We start from the raw sequence: 16846 nt of genomic DNA, 5'->3' as shown, positions 1-16846 counted from the left end.
CTATGTATACATATAATATGATCGAGTTAAAAGTGAAAGTCTGTAGGTATTTCTTAATGAGTGACTACGTGAATTTTTGCTCGTTTTTTATTTTATTAAATTTTGCTTTCTGACGTCCATGACCCTTTATTGAGCATTTTTACAAAACGTGTTTGCTTTAATTAGTTCAAGATTAAAGTCGTAATGAAAATTAAAAGTTTGTATTTGCCATTTGTACGTCGCTGAAACGTAATAATAATTCTGATATTTATATTTTCTTCGTATTTCAAAATCTTTACATTGTAACGAAGTAAAAATGAGCAAACTCTAGACGGGCAATTGTTTACTTTAGCAAATGGATACCTAAGTATTTATTTCACTCACGGTTTCTTGAGCACGTTGTAACGATTTGTTAAAGCGCTCATTTTTTTTATTCCGCGAAAAACAGTGGGTTTTATTTTTTCTTTGTAGCATTTTTTATTTCTTATCCAAATACAGTGTAATTCACTTCATATTAATCGAGTCATAACTTCCTTCACAAGGGAGACAGAGAAAATGTTTTGATTATTTTTTAAATCTGTAAAAATAAAATGAGAATAAATTAATGTAAAAGTAGGCGATGGAGTAATATTTTGTTAATAAAATTATAGGAAATAAGGGAAACCTCTATTTAATTTCAAAAACTATTGGGGCATAAGTTTCTAATGAAATTTTACATTTTCAATCTTCGGTTTTATATATTTATTGATTTGTTTATGCACTGGAAAGAATATCACGTGGTACTATGTGACATACTGAACTAGACTGCTTAAATGCTTAATATAAAACATTGCAATTGATACTGCGCATAAAGAAGCGACATGGCAAGAATGGACGATTGATATCGGACTGTTTCGTATTGATTCGTGTGTACGTATACAGGGCGAGGGGCGATCCGCTAAGGAAAAAACGTACGAAGATTACAAAATTTCTGAAATCTTTTGTGATGTGTCTGCAGATTTCAATATCGATTAAAAAAAAATTACAAATTTCATATAAATAATCAAGATTACAATATCTTTCAACCGATTACAAAACATTTCAGGAGATTTCAGAGTTATTTTAGTAGATTTCAATGATTATTTAAGATTTCAATAGGATTATTCGAAATTAAAAGAAGATTTCAAAATTTCTTAATAATATTTCAAGGAATACGGGAAGATTACAATAAGTTTTGAATGTCCATTTGAACAAAAATAATTGAATTAACTTCAACTGTCATTCATTTCATTCATTAACAGTAGTGCTTTGATTAAGAATTTCCAGTATCATTTTTACGCAAAAATTGTAACATTCTGATTAAGTTTTTGTTCGAATGAACGTTAAAAACTTTTTGTCATGACAAAAATGATAACGCCATTTTGAAAGTAGGTAAGTATATATTTTTATTGAAAGATAAAAATATAATAATCCAATAAACTAATAAAAATAAAAAAATAGAAGTAACATAAAATAAACATTTTCCCAAAAAATAAATAATAAGAAATATTTTAAGCTTTTATTAACACTTGTATTTAATACTTTACCTGTATACAGTGTATTTAAAAAAGACGCGGCAATATTTAAGGGGGCGATTGCCCAGATCATTTTATAAAAAAAAGTTCCTATAAACATACGTCCGCAAACGCTTCGTTACCGATCTACAGAATGTTGAAATTTCATTAAAAAAACAGTAAAAATTAAATTTCTCCAAAACCTCTTGATATTATAATGAAATTTTAGGCCTGTCAATAGCTATGGCAGACGCGTACTTTGCAATACAAAACGATTTTTTAGTCTTACCAGTGACTAGCTATTTTTAATGAAAAAAATAGGACCCCGCTGGTTTTTCTAAAAATATAATTTTTTAATTCCTTGTTCAATTATGAAGAAGAAAGCTTTCCTCAGATTATACGCACCGTACGTCACACCGTTATTGAGTAAAAAAATAAAAAACATTTTATTGCGCACCTAAACCCAATGTTGTTTTAATTGAGAAATTTAAATTATTGAACAAAGAAATTCAAATTATCAAATTTGATTGATTTTTGAAATGTGGTACATACTGTTGTTTGTAGTAGGTAATAATAAGGGGCTGCGTTTTAGAGAAATTTAATTTTTACTGTTTTTTAATGAAATTTCACATTCTGTAGATCGGTAACGAAGCGTTTGCGGACCTATGTTTATAGGACTTTTTTTATAAACTGACCTGAGCAATCACTCCCTTAAATATTGCCGCGTCTTTTTTAAACACACTGTATACAAGTAAAGTATTAAATGCAAGTATTAATAAAAGCTTAATATATTTTTTATTTATTAGTTTTTGGGAAAATACTTACCTACTTTCAAAATAGCATTATCATTTTTGTCATGACAAAATGTTTTTAACGTTCATTCGAACAAAAAACTTAATCAGAATGTTACAATTTTTGCCCAAAAAATGCCTGATACTGGAAATTCTTAATCAAAGTACTACTGTTAATGAATGAAATGAATGACATTTGAAGTTAATTCAATTATTTTTGTTCAAATGGACATTCAAAACTTATTGTAATCTTCCCGTATTCCTTGAAACCTTATTAAGAAATTTTGAAATATTCTTTTAATTTCTAATAATCCTATTGAAATCTTAAGTAATCATTGAAATCTACTAAAATAACTCTGAAATCTCCTGAAATGTGTTGTAATCTTGATTATTTATATGAAATTTGTAATATTTTTTGAATTGATATTGAAATCTGCAGATACATTACAAGAGATTTCAGAAATTTTGTAATCTTCGTCTGTTTTTTCCTTGGCGGATTGCCCTTCGGAACACACCAATCGCACCATATAGGTTTCTGTCGAGGTTTCTGTGGCATTCTTTGGAAAATGAAGAAGGGGGGGAGGGGGGCGTTGTACAACGACTACATCGACGAAATTCATTAGCTGATTACATAGATTACAGCGAGGATTACAGATAAGATTACGTAGATTACAGATAGATTACATAGATTACAGATAAGATTACGTAGATTACATAAAGATTCCAGGGCAAACGTACGAAGATTACATCAGCGGATCGCCCCTCGATACAGGGTGTGGCGTGTATAATCTATAAAATTTAAACTACAGCTTCCTAACGATATTTGTAATAAAAAAGTCTTATACGAAAAAGTTCTATCTTTGCGTTTTTTTTTTCGTGAATAATTTAAGTTCAATTATGGATCAAAATATTTTCACTGGAACGGTCCTGTCCGTGTGCTGTACGATGAGTTACGTGCTGATAGAGATACTTCTCAATTTTTGGGGAATTTTTCAACGTAAAAGTACAAACTAAGAAAAATAGATATCACACCCTCTATTCCTGTTGTATTTCAAGCCGTTATTTTAGATACGAATACGAATATCGTCTGTAACCTTTAAAGATAGTTTAAAAATTGACCTCCATGGCTATTACATAACAAAATTCGCATTTTACAATAAAAGCAACAAATATATTTTTGATAATATTAATTTTTTCTAATTTCTGGTAATAAATACATTGAATATACGTATATAGGTATGTAGAAACCGCCACTGGTTACGGCTGGAAACGCACTGTTTACACTCCTAAAATTCGTCGTGTCTCAACCACCAGTCCTCGATGACCATCTCTCCCGCTTTGTGTCCGATCATCAGCGAGGGCGCGTTGGTATTCACGCTGACAATTTCGGGCATGACGCTGGCGTCAACCACCCGCAGATTCTTCACCCCATGTACCTTGAGTCTGGGGTCGACGACGGCGGTGGCGTCCCCCTCGGGACCCATCTTGCATGTGCCGACGTGGTGGTACATCGTGGACGTCAGATGTTTGATCATGCACCTCCAGTAGGCGTCAGATCTGAATTCGAGATCTTCACATCCGGATACCCGCACGTTTATCATTTTTGGATTGTACTTCGACAGAGCTTCGGTGTCTAGCAGCCTTTCTATGTACCTGTGAAAAATTATTAACTTTGTGATGTTTCATTACGAGTTTAGCATTGTATTTCCGCATATTTTACAAAAAAAAAAAAAAAACAGTTTAGCCCACTAGTCCAGAGCAGATCTGTTTTGAGGTGGATGTGAGAAGGGGCAAGCAAATTTTTTCTGGATTACCTTCAGTACAACTCACATAATAAAAGTGTAGATCCCTAGATCTGGGCGAGGTCCGGAACATATTCAAAATTGCAAAAATGTTTTTAAATAATACCTATTTTATCTGAGTTTATTTACTTATATCTTGGAACCTATACATTTTGGATGAATATTGAAGAGGAAAAAGTTTTACAATTTAACATATAAGTTAAAAATGTTTAAATTTATTACCGCAAAATAGCAATAATTGATGAAAAAAAGGTAAAAATTTTTTGGATAATTTTTTAAAAATATTTTAATTGCCCCAAGGACATTCTAATTTTGGTAAAAAAAAACTTTAGAGTATAATAAAACAGCACACCGAATTTCATTAAAAACGGTTCAATAGTTTTCGCAAAATAATTTTTTGACATAATTTTCGAATTTTCAAAATGGTGCAAAATTTGTTCACATAGAAAAGACCGCTCAACCTTCCAAATGGTTTTTGAAAAATTGAAATCGGTTGATTAGGACGGCGACAGTAAATTTTTAAAGTTACCACTCTTTTTTTAATTTTTAAACAATTAGATTACATTTATCGATTTGCAATTTATTTTTTTTTTTCAAAAATTATAATTTTAAAGTACTATTTTGAAATGGTTTTTGAAAAATTGAAATCGGTTGATTAGGACGGCGACAGTAAATTTTTAAAGTTAACACTCTTTTTTTAATTTTTATACAATTAGATTACATTTATCGATTTGCAATTTATTTTTTTTTCAAAAATTATAATTTTAAAGTACTATTTTGTCTAAATTTTACCTCTAATTAACAAAAAAATAATTTCCAAATAATTTTTTTTTAATTTGTTTAAATAAAAGTTATTTAAATAATAATTGTCATAATTGTAACTAAATACATTCATATTCAGAGCGTTGAAATACATATGTAAACGAATTTTTTCATTGAAAAAATGCATTAGCATAGGGTAAAATATACAGCAGGTATATTTAATGCATAAATAATAAACTTTGTTTATAACAAAATATGTGCAAATTAGACAGTTGGCATTACGATATTCGAATTCCTTGGCTCGCGAGACATCGGATTAAAAAAAAGATCGAAATTGGTCCATTAGAAGCCGAGATAATGCAATTTTTTTCGTACCTTCGCATTTTGAACCTCCGAATTCAGTCTCGGAGCGAAAGCCCCCTCCCCCACTTTTCGTGTTTTGAGTCACTTTTCGCGCGTGCGAGCGACAGCTTTTCCGTTGATTTATCTATGTTGCCGATAACTTATGGATATGAAAATTTTTTCCAGCTTAGAACTCGGAAAAACGAAGCCACTGGATCAAAGATTATTGCTAAATTGTTTATAAATTAACAGTAAATGCTGATAAACTTTGACCGCTTATATCTCGAGAACCAATAAACGGAATTTAACTTTTTTTTAAAATAAGCGTCGTTTCGAGTATCTTAAAATTATAATTTTTGAAAAAACTAAATTGCAAATTGATAAATGTAATCTAATTGTTTAAAAATAAAAAAAGAGTTTTAATTTTAAAAATTTACTGTGCCGTCTTAATTAATCGATTTCAATTTTTCAAAAACCATTTGAAAGGTTGAGCGGTCTTTTCTATTAAAATATTAAAAAAAAAATTATCCAATAAAGTTTTATTTTGCGTTTATTTCATCAATTATTGTTATTTTGCAACATCGGTAATAAATTTAAACATTTTTAACTTACAGTATATTGTGCAAAATTCAATTCTAAAACTTTTTTTCCTTTTCAATATTATTCCAATTTGTATAGGTTTCAAGATATAAGTAAAAAACTCAGATAAAATGCTACTTTTAAAAATTTTTTTAAACATTTTTGCAATTTTGAAAATATTTGAAAATTTGCTTGCCCCCTCTTACATCCAAGAAGTGGGGTTTTCGACAGATTGGCCCTAGTCTATTATGATTCTGGTTTTTACAATGCCATAATAAAAATTTGTACTAAAAAACGTGTGTAAAATTGTGTTAGAATATTGACTGACTACAAATTTGATGAGAAATTAGTCTACAGAAAATAAAAGGACAATAAACACGTAAATTTGTCCCTTTCTAAATTTTTTAAAATGTAAATTTTAATAGAAACCGAGTGAGTTGCAAATTTGGTCAGGACATAGCTAATACAATGCGAAACATCACCTTAATGTTAAAAATGTTTCGTGTTTTGAGTCACTTTTTCTCGCGTGCGAGCGACAGCTTTTCCGCTGATTTACCTATGTTGCCGATAACTTATGGATATGAAAATTTTTCCCAGGTTAGAACTCGGAAAAACCAAGCCACAAGATCAAAGATTATTGCTAAATTATCTATAAATTAACGGTAAATGCCGATAAACACTGACCGCTTATGTCTTGAGAACCAATACACTGAATTTAACTTTTTTTTTTAAAAAAAGAAGCGTCTTTCCGAGTACTTTAAAATTATAATTTTTGAAAAAACTAAATTGCAAATTGATAAATGTAATTTAATTGTTTAAAAATAGAAAAAAAGAGTGCTAACTTAAAAACTTACTGTGGCCCTCCTAATCAACCGATTTCAATTTTTCAAAAACCGTTTGAAAGGTTGAGCGGTCTTTTCTATGTGAAAAAATTTTGCAACATTTTGAAAATTCAAAAATTATATTTCAAAATTTTTTTCAAATAATTATTTAGCGAAAACTATCGAACCGATTTTAATGAAATTTGGTGTGTTGTTTTATTATACTCTTAAATGATATATGATCGCATTACAAACGTAAAGGTGTTGTTCACCTGCCTATTTGACCGGAAATCAATTTCATCGCTACTTATTTTTGACTAACCTTTAAAAAAATAAAGGACGTTTATCTCAAAAAAGTTTTTCGATTGTAGTTTTTTAAATCAATGGTCAATTGTTTTTCTGATTGTATATTCCGATTCTGCGGTTTTTTTTATTCCATTCAAATATGCTGATAGCAAAAAAGTAAGTCGTCTTGTAAAAATATAATATCGGAAAATAATAGTAATTCTGAATTTGGTATGGAGCATATGGTTTAATCAATCTTGCTGCTCTTCTATTGGGACATTGGTCACTTTGAGACGCTTCGTTTTTTGGTACAAATTAGTCAATTCTGTTATAATTTTGACATTCGTGCATATGAAAATGTGAAACGATAGGGATTATATGTAGAGCAATACGGGTATCCCCAATTGTACACGTCAAACTTTACCAGATGATTAAATATCTCAAAATAAGATAAAAGTTAATATAAACATAGGTCGTAGAACGTTTATAAAAATTGGGATAATTCGCTGAGTTCGATGAATCCCAAAATATCAACCCACTGAATATTTTGGTAATTGGATTAATACCTATAATTCGAGATGGTAAGAAAAAATTATATACACGTACATATGAAATTTTTTTCTTAAAATATTTTACTCGATCACCTGCTGAAGTTACCTGTTTAAATTCTATACCACTTTGTAATGCGTCGATAGAAGAAGAAACCATGAAATTTCATAATGGATATCACAAAGTAGTATAATTTTACTGGTACGTGTTTTCATACCTTATTCCCTCAAGGGTCAGTTCCAGATCCTCATCGTCTTCATCCGTGAAATACCCCGAGTAAATAAGCGGTTTCTCCATGGGATCCACACTCTTCAACAATACCTTTCCCCTAGACTTGGGTTTGAGCACTATGGGATAAATGCTCATCCTCGGCGTCTCGAAACCGACTTCCAAAAAACTCTTAGCGGTGACTTCTTCTACGTTAAAAGATCTTAGCATCTCCCCGATAAGATAACGGTCGTTCGGCTTAAAACCCACGTGCAAAAACTGAACGTTCGGACGATCCGCATCGCCTCTGGTGTTGATAAAGCCCAGCAGGTTGGTTACGAAGATCTCAGAAATGTCCCCGGTTCTGTGCATGAAATAATTGTACACGTCGTCAATGACGGGTCTTTGCGCGGCGACGGCGCTTTTGTCCAAAGTGAAATAATTGCCTATGAACATGGTGTGGTCTTGTAAGTTCTCCCCTACCGGCAAATCTTTGATCACGGGTATTCCCAGACTGTCCAGGTGAGCTTTTGGACCTATTCCGGACAGCATCAGCAGCTGGGGGGAGTTTATGACACCTCCCGATAAGATAACCTCCCTTTCAGCGTAAACTTTCAATGTTTTATCCCCCACTTTGACCTGAACACCTCTGGCTGTCTTAGTGTCTTCGTCGATAAGTACCCTTGTCACGAAGGAGTTCACGGCGACGTGCAAATTTTTCCTGTCCTTTACTTTTCCTAGAAAAGCCTTAGCTGAGTTCATCCTAGTCCCTTGCTCGGTGATGGACAGCGTCTCCAGGTAGCCGAGAAGCTTTAGGGAGTCTTCTTCTTGCATCGTGGGGTAGCCTAATTCCTTAGCTCCCTCTTTCACCGATTCCTTCATAGGTTGTCCTGAAAAACAGGGATTTTTTAGCTAGTTTTTTCTCTTTTTTTTTTAAATTTAATTAACCTGAGTCGTACCAAGAGAGCGTCTGGAAACCATCCCGGCCGTACTGCGTGCTGTTAACTAAATGAGGCACCTGCAAATTCTCCAAGGCCTTGAAATGCGGCAGCACGCTATCCCAGTCCCACCCTGGGTTCCCCATTTCCATCCATCGGTCGTAGTCCTTCTTGTGTCCTCTCAGATAGATCATGGCATTGATACTGCTGCAGCCCCCCAGCAGTTTTCCCCTTGGCCAGTTGCATCTCCTGTCCTTGAAGCCTAAACAGGAGGTGTCCGAGGGCTCGGTTTGGTATTGGTAGTCTTCGTGGCTGCCCTGGAGGCTGAAAAGCATCGCCGGCACCTGGGATATAGGTTACGTATAGAGAATTTGGGCCCATTTTCCATGCAAACAACTGTATTATATTAAAACTGTACTAGTTAAGAGTGGAGTTTTAAGTGTTTTTTAATCAAGGTAAGCTTTAATTGCTTTGCTCGAAATGTGCAAGTAAACAAATAAATGCTACTACCATATATTATTTGTAGAGTGTATATCAATGGCATAATGAGACCCTGGGCAAATTCTAATTTGGAAACCTACTGTTTCGATACGACTTTTTTTGTTTCCTAAGCTTTAAAAACCTGTATTAGAAAAGCCCTACGAATATCTAAAACAAATATCTGCCTTACGTCGCTGGTGGCAGATGGATATCCTCCAGCTTCGAGCACCAGAACCTTCCACTTCCCATTTTCTGTCAGTCTGTTGGCCAGAACTGAACCTGCCGTTCCGCCGCCGACTATTATAAAGTCGAATTTTTCGTTCTCGCTCAGCTTAGGGCCGTAGTCTTCCGGGTAACTGTCGGGAGATCCTAAGGGACACTTGGCGGCCATCAATGCATTGATCAGAGTCAAAAATAGGTGCGCCGGAGATCCCTGGACGTTGTTGGGGCAGGGGTCGGCTATTCCGAGGGCCGGATCCATTGGTAGCTGAAATCCGAACGAATTTTATCGAAAGGACTGATTTTATTCATAAAAATTTACACAAAGTCGGCCTCGAGTTGATGGTGGCCTTCTTAAGCTGAATATATCCTAAGGCGAACTGTCGATGTCGCTGACCTGCGAATTGTAAATAATCATATGGTAAAATAAGTAAAAAATAATTGCGAATAACATTAAATGTACCGTCCTTCATATCTAGTGTAATTACAATATTTTCGCCCATAACATGTTATTATTAGTTGTATATTGCTACTTTTAATTACATTTTAAAATCTTTATAAAATATTTAACATCAACGTTCAATGTCCAACATCTAGTAGGTACTTAGATTTGATGATAATGCAAATATTTTCTGTTTAAATTCTTAATTTTAGCTGTGGTGTTAAAAAAAGAAACGGAACCTATCATATTGTTAAAGTAAACTATAATTTTCAAATATGCAATTGAAAAGAAAAAAGAAAAAAGGTTGTTTGTAAACTTGTGATAGGTGGAATGTAATTCAGAATCGTTAAATTTGCAAAACAGAGCTTTAAATTAATAATAATCATAATAATTGTTAAAACTTACATAGGACTAGGTACATAAAACGAGATGGATTCTGTGGTCGTACAGAAAAATTGCTGGTTCAATTTTTGTATAGTAGTTTAGTTCAATCGACAGTATCGATGTCAAAGAGAAGTTTTTGGGCTTATTGTGCAATTTTTTTTATTAATTATTAATTTATATCTCGATTTATGTAATATTTAGAAATCATCTCGAATTTTGTAAGCACCCTGTACACTGCTATGAAATTGTAGTAATGAATGTGTGAATTCACTTACTCTTTGGTTTGGCGTATCGCGGTGATCAGTTGGTTCCAATATCACACACTTTTCCGAGCATCAAAGATAGTCCTTCTTTGGGCACTAGCACGATTTAAATGGTCGATACCGACACGGAATTTAATTTAAAATGTATTCTGCCTGTGAAACGGGTTGGTTCGGAGCTTGGAGTTTACTGATGTCTCATCAAGGTGAGTGACGGCAGTACGCCTTGAATTCAAGATGTCCAGAGCACTTTGCACACGAAAATAAAGCTAAAGCGACTTTAGTCTTACCGGCATTGAAACGCAAATCCGTTGTTTTAAAATAAACGGAAATGTGTTGGAAATTAACTGACCTTTCACTTATTATTCCCTTTTTAAATCGTACATAACAAATTTACCGGAGTGTATTGAATGTCTTTATTCATGTATGTATAATGTATACAGTGTATCCCACCGGGAATCGTCGCGATCGATATCTGGAAAAGTACTTATTCGAAAAATTTAAAAATTTGGCAACTTATCAAAGTCAGTGGGTGCAATACAACTAAAATATTTTCAAGGTCATAGTACTTCCGGTTATACCGGAAGTCGATGCTATCTTCGTTATTTTAAATGGAACACCCTATATATTTTTGCATTTTTGGATTCTACTTGAAATTCTAAGGTCACGTTGTATAACAAACCTAGTTCCTAAAGTTTGTAGTTTTTGAGATATTGACATTTTTATGAAAAATTTGACAGATGCAAGGGTTGTGCGAGGTCCTCTGTATTTTATTCCAGCAATTAGATATCAATTTGAGATTCGGTATGTGAGTAGTACACGTATGGAACAATCTTCCAGAATATCCATCAATTATAAAATATGATACCGAGTGTTTAATTTTCGACTGTACATTTTGATAACTTCAAAGAGTTATATCTTTGTTAACTTAAATGGAACACCCCGTATTTTTTTGGCCTATCTTGTGCAGAAATTAATTATCTTTCACGTGATGTAGGCATTGTAGGGACTGTTGTTACTAATTTTAGAGATAATTGCAATTTTTTACTTTATCTTCAATTTTCACATTAACTTAACTTTATCAAAGGGCCTATGGGTAGGAACAATCGTTATTGACAATCAAACTATCAAACAACAATAAGTTGTCAAATAATAGTGTATAGTAAAGAAGCAATTATTACACAATATACCTGGCCAGCGTTTAAATTTTAGTAATGAGGATTATTTTAATTTATTTATTATTTACGGACAATGTAACAAAGTAATATCAAGAACATGTGATACATTTGCAGTACGATATCCAGACAAGGTAAAGCCCTCGCGAAGTACAGTAAAGCGTCTGGTAGAAAATTTTAGAAATTTCGGATCTGTAGTAATAAAACCGGATAGAAGAAAACCTGTTGTGGATAATGAAAATGTCGAAATTGCAATATTAGGTTACTTTAGAGCATTTCCAACTATGTCAATTAAGCAAGCGGCACTGGAATCTGGTCTCGCCAAAAGTTCGATTCATAGAATTCTTCATAAACATAAATTTCACCCATATTCTTTACATATGGTGCAAAAATTAAACGAAGCAGACTTTTTAAAACGGATTCAGTTTTGTGAGTTTATGTTGATGAGATACCAAGATGACATTTCCTTTTTGGACAATATTATATGGAGTGATGAATCCAAGTTTACAAAAAATGGATTATTTAATAGACATAATTCGCATTACTGGTGTGACACAAATCCGCATGTAACTCGGGAACGAAATTTCCAAAATAGTTGGCAATTTAATGTTTACTGTGCCATAAGAAATAATGAAGTCGTGGCACTAGAATTTTATGATAATAATTTAAATAGTAAGTAAAAGAATGTGATAAAATTAATTAAAACTTAGTAATAATATTTTATTGTAGGTGAAAGGTATCTGCATATCTTACAAAATCTTGATAACAACTATTTAGAAAATTTGAATTTAGAAGAACACAGGAAGTTATTTTATCAACATGATGGCGCACCTCCACATAATGGTTATATAGTTAACAATTTTCTTCAGCAGAGTTTCTACGATCAGTGAATTGCAAATAATGAATCTTTCTTGTGGCCTCCTCGTTCGCCAGATTTATCTATTTTAGACTATTTTGTTTGGGGAACTATAAAGTCCAAAGTCTACGAAGCTCCACTAACTACAAAGGAAGACTGCATTCAGAGGGTCAGAGATGCGTTCCAAAATCCTATCTCCACTGTTAATTAGACGAGCTACTCATGAAGGATTCATTCATAGATGTGAGAAATGCTTGGAAGTTGCAGGCCGGAATTTTGAACATTTATTGCATTAGAAATTTATCTAGTACCGATTCTATTTTGTCTTTAGTTTCAACTAGTTTTTTTTTAATGTGACTTTCCCATAATGTTACAGGAGTTCTTTGCAACGTCACTGTATAACCTGTAGAACCAAATACCAAATGTGTTTAACAAAATCATTATCCACAACAGGTATTCATCTATCTGATTTTACTATGATAGAGCCGAAATTTCAGAAAAATTCTACTAGACGTTTTGATATACATACTCCGCTTTAGCGGTTTACTTGGCCTGGATATCGCGCTGCAAATGTATCACGTTCTTGATATTGCTTTGTTACATTGTCCGTAAAAATAATAAACAAATTAAAATAATTCTCATTACTAAAATTTTACTACACACTTTGACAACTCGTTGTTTAATAGCTTGCTTGTCAATAACGATTGCTCCTACTCATAGACCCCTTGGTAAAATTAAGTTAACTTGAAAAATTGAAAAATAAAAGTAAAAATTGCAATTATCTCTAAGATTAGTAACCACAGCCCCTACAATGTCTACATCACGTGAAAGATAATTAATTTCTGCACAAGATAGGTCAAAAAATACAGGGTGTTCCATTTAAGTTAACAAAGTTAGAACTCTTTGAAGTTATCAAAATGTATAGTCGAAAATTAAACACTCGGTATCATATTTTCTAATTTATGGATATTTTGGAAGTTTGTTCCATACGTGTTCTACTCACATACCGAATCTCAAATTGATATCTAATTGCTGGAATAAAATACAGAGGCGCTCGCACAACCCTTGCACCTGTCAAATTTTTCATAAAAATGTCAATATCTCAAAAACTACAAATTTTAGGAACTAGGTTTGTTATACAAAGTGACCTTAGAATTTCAAGTAGAATCCAAAAATGCATTTAAAATAACGAAGATGGCGCCGACTTCCGGTATAACCGGAAGTGCTATGACCTTGTAAATATTTTAGTTGTGTTTCCCTCACCAATTTTAATAACTTGCCATATTTTCAAATTTTTCAAATAAGTACATTTCGAGATATCGATGGCGGCGATTCCCGGTAGGATACACTGTATATATGTTTAAAAAAAAAATATCAGAAGGGCGTACAAAATTGTAAAAAGTGTAAAAATACAAAGAAAAGTAAAAAAGAAGCTAAGCCAACGCAACTCTTTCCGAAAAAATCCGTTTTTGTTTCATTTTAGCCTTGTTTGAGGTGATATTGAAAAAAGAAGAACACTTTTTGCCTTCTATCGAATGGCTTAATCAATTTTTATGTGTAACGTTTCTTCTCTCCAGGACCATTATCAACTTCATTTTTTTAGATACGACCCTAGAAATTTTATTACATTTTTGCAAGCTTTCATGATCCCTAATTAAAATAAAAAATTATTAAAGTTTTATTCCCGTGTCCCATAGTCATTTCTGGGCTTCTCAAGTGCTGAAGATTCAAACAAATTCCGATCTATTTTTTTCAGGATATTCATACAAATATATCTGACATTCTCTTCCACAGTTGCGGTTACAGATATAATAAATTCCGATATATGATCTTCATTTTCAGTCTTTGCCAAAACGAAAATGTTTTTGAACATTTACTGAAATTGTTTAAAGAATTATATTCAGTTGACGTTTTGGTTGTTCATATGCATTTTTAAGAATTAATTTGTCATAATAAAATTAAAATTGTAATGTTTTAATTTTGACGTAACAACTTATTGAGTTATGTATGACCAAGTGATGGTAATAGTTAATAATAATATATGTGTTATTGTAACGCGTGGTGGTAATAGTTTAAATAACTAGATGGATTTCACAGGGTCCAACGACACTTACAGTGTACGATAATTCAATAAACCAAGAAATCTAAATAAAAAATTTAGATAAATTTGGAACGAATACACCGAAGATTAATTTTTCGAGACAAAACGTCTGAATTTGGTTCGGGCTGAGGCAGTACAATATTGGGGATCACGAAGGCTTGCAAAAAATGTAATAAAATTTCTAGGGTCGTATTTAAAAAAATGAAGTTGATGATGGTCCTGGAGAGACGAAACGTTACATTTAAAAATTGATTATGTCATTCGATAGAGGGCAAAAAGTGGCCATGGGAAAGTGTTCTTCTTTTTCAGTATCACCTCAAACAAAGCTGAAATGAAAACGGATTTCTAAATTTCAAATATTTCGAAAACTAATCGTGTTAGTCTTTTAGAGGCATAATGTTGGTCCCCTGATTACGCAACTTTGCCCCCATTTAAACTACTTTGTACCTCTTACCGTTTCCGAGACCCGTGTAGTGAGAAGCGAATTTGTAAAGCATTTACCCCATTGGATTTCTTAAAAATTTTCGTTAACCGTTTTAAAGTTGAAAAACTTTGGACTATTGTCGGAGGGAGGGTATACAATAAGTTATTGTTAATAAATAGCTGCAACATCAATTATTCCCTATTTTAAAATACTTCCATTCAGTTTTAAGTTTTAAGTGGTTTGTAACTGAATATTCCTTTTCAGTTAATTTGAAAATTTCTTAAAGAAAGTTTTCTTTTAGTTTTTAAATCAATCTAATGTATCTAAAAACAAAAAAGTTATTGGGGGGGGGGAATCACCCTGTACATCATTGGATCTTTATAGTACATTTATGTGGGATATAAAAACCGCCACATTTTAGATATGTTAATGTAATTTTATTAAAAAATAGCGTTATAGTTGTTAGACATACTCGTATATTAAAAAAAAACTAAAAAGCTGTTAACTGCAATAATAAGCGGGTATAAAAATCTAAGTAGGTACGTAATAGAATTCCTAATATTGTACATATGTAGTATTCTATAAATGTTATAGTTTTTATTATCTTCTGTCACGAAGAGTTATTTGGTATGATGACATTTCTATTACCAATAGTCCATATCTCTTTTCGGTGGAGTTTTTTCCATAACTCGCACAGGCTTCTCCACAACTTTGGGTGGTTTCTTCTCAACGGGACCATCTAGATATAAAAAATATTAAACAGAATAATAATTAAACCTTATTATAAGAGAGAAACAAACTTGGAGAGGATTTCTGTGGTGTGTTTTATTTGTCAATAGTATTTCACTATTCAAAATATTTGAAATTACGGAACGGCATTTAAAATTAATAATAATCAAAATCGTTAAAACTTATTGAAAACTTCTGGAACAGTTCTTACATAAAGATAGCACAGGTGAATAATTGTGGTCATAAATGCTGCTTCTGTGTATTTTGTAGTAAATAGAAAATGTATTTAGTTCAGTTTTAATTAAGTAATCCTCAGTTCTACTTTGGTTTTCGTTACGTACGTGTCTTTTATTAATGAACTGAAATGTTTAAGTGAATTCATTTATTTTTCTAGATTATCATTTTAACTGCGTTGTGTGAAAGTACAGTGTGTATGCAAACGTTGCGGAAAACTGTGGTTAGCCGCTCATCTTTATGCATATTTAACACTTGCAAATAGAGGCAGAACCAATAGGTGGTAAGTTTTCATCGTATCAATGTTATATACAATTTACCTGCTTCGAGTAGTTCAATTGTTGGTTCCTCGTCTTCGTCTTCCTCGCTGGAATCTACGTACTCATGTAAGACTCCCCAGTCCTCTTTTATCATGTCCGAAGCCTTTTCAGCAATCATTATCACAGGAGCATTCGTATTACCGCTGACTATGTAGGGCATAATGGAGCAGTCCACCACCCTCAGATTTCTTACTCCTGAAAACATTTTTTCGTTATGAATATACAAATTTTCAAGCCCGGCCTTGTCATTAATCTTGTGACGTACGTAAGACCGCCGCCGCCATTATTCCATGGCTAGAAATTGGCCTCAATGATTTGGGATCGAGGGGGATTATCCCTCTTTATCCTGCCTCATCTCGTGTAGGCCTGGACAGCCTTCGTAGGTGGGCCCCATCCGTCGTCTACCCCGACCGCAAATGCGGCCGGTGTAGGCGCTTTGTGGGACCTCCTTTTGTCCTGGCTGGGCCCCGCCGGCTAGGGCCCTTTCTTCTGGCGCTCTTCTTGCTTCGCCGGCTCGTCTGTGTAAACCCCGGGGGTAGTGTCATGTTTATGTGTGGTATGGTTGGGTAGGGTAGTGCGGCTATGCAGCCTGGGATGCGCTTTGCTAAGGTGGCCCTTAGGCTAGCGCGGGAGGG

At 33.3% G+C, this 16846-nt stretch overlaps 2 protein-coding genes across 3 annotated transcripts in view; one reads left to right on the top strand and one right to left on the bottom strand.

Moving 5' to 3' along the window:
- The window catches only part of LOC108909647 (flotillin-2), a 309055-nt gene that overhangs the window by 254309 nt on the left and 37900 nt on the right, over positions 1 to 16846 (top strand). The window lies entirely within an intron of this gene.
- On the bottom strand, positions 3452 to 10667 carry LOC108909641 (glucose dehydrogenase [FAD, quinone]). Of its 2 annotated transcripts, XM_018714028.1 has the most exons (6): positions 10388 to 10667; positions 9609 to 9683; positions 9258 to 9554; positions 8598 to 8931; positions 7660 to 8539; positions 3452 to 3955 (listed from the first exon to the last, which is right to left on the bottom strand). In XM_018714028.1, the coding sequence occupies exons 3-6, from the start codon at positions 9546 to 9548 to the stop codon at positions 3589 to 3591; spliced, it is 1872 nt and encodes a 623-aa protein (XP_018569544.1). In that variant the 5' UTR covers positions 9549 to 9554; positions 9609 to 9683; positions 10388 to 10667; the 3' UTR covers positions 3452 to 3588. The 2 variants fall into 2 exon arrangements, with proteins under 2 accessions (XP_018569544.1, XP_018569545.1); XM_018714029.1 differs by lacking the exon at positions 9609 to 9683.

This window comes from Anoplophora glabripennis, unplaced genomic scaffold (assembly GCF_000390285.2).
Source record: "Anoplophora glabripennis isolate ALB-LARVAE unplaced genomic scaffold, Agla_2.0 scaffold529, whole genome shotgun sequence".
NCBI classification, from domain to species: Eukaryota; Metazoa; Arthropoda; class Insecta; order Coleoptera; family Cerambycidae; genus Anoplophora; species Anoplophora glabripennis.
Note: the sequence above shows the minus strand (reverse complement) of the source record. Positions and strands in the feature narration are given on the sequence as shown.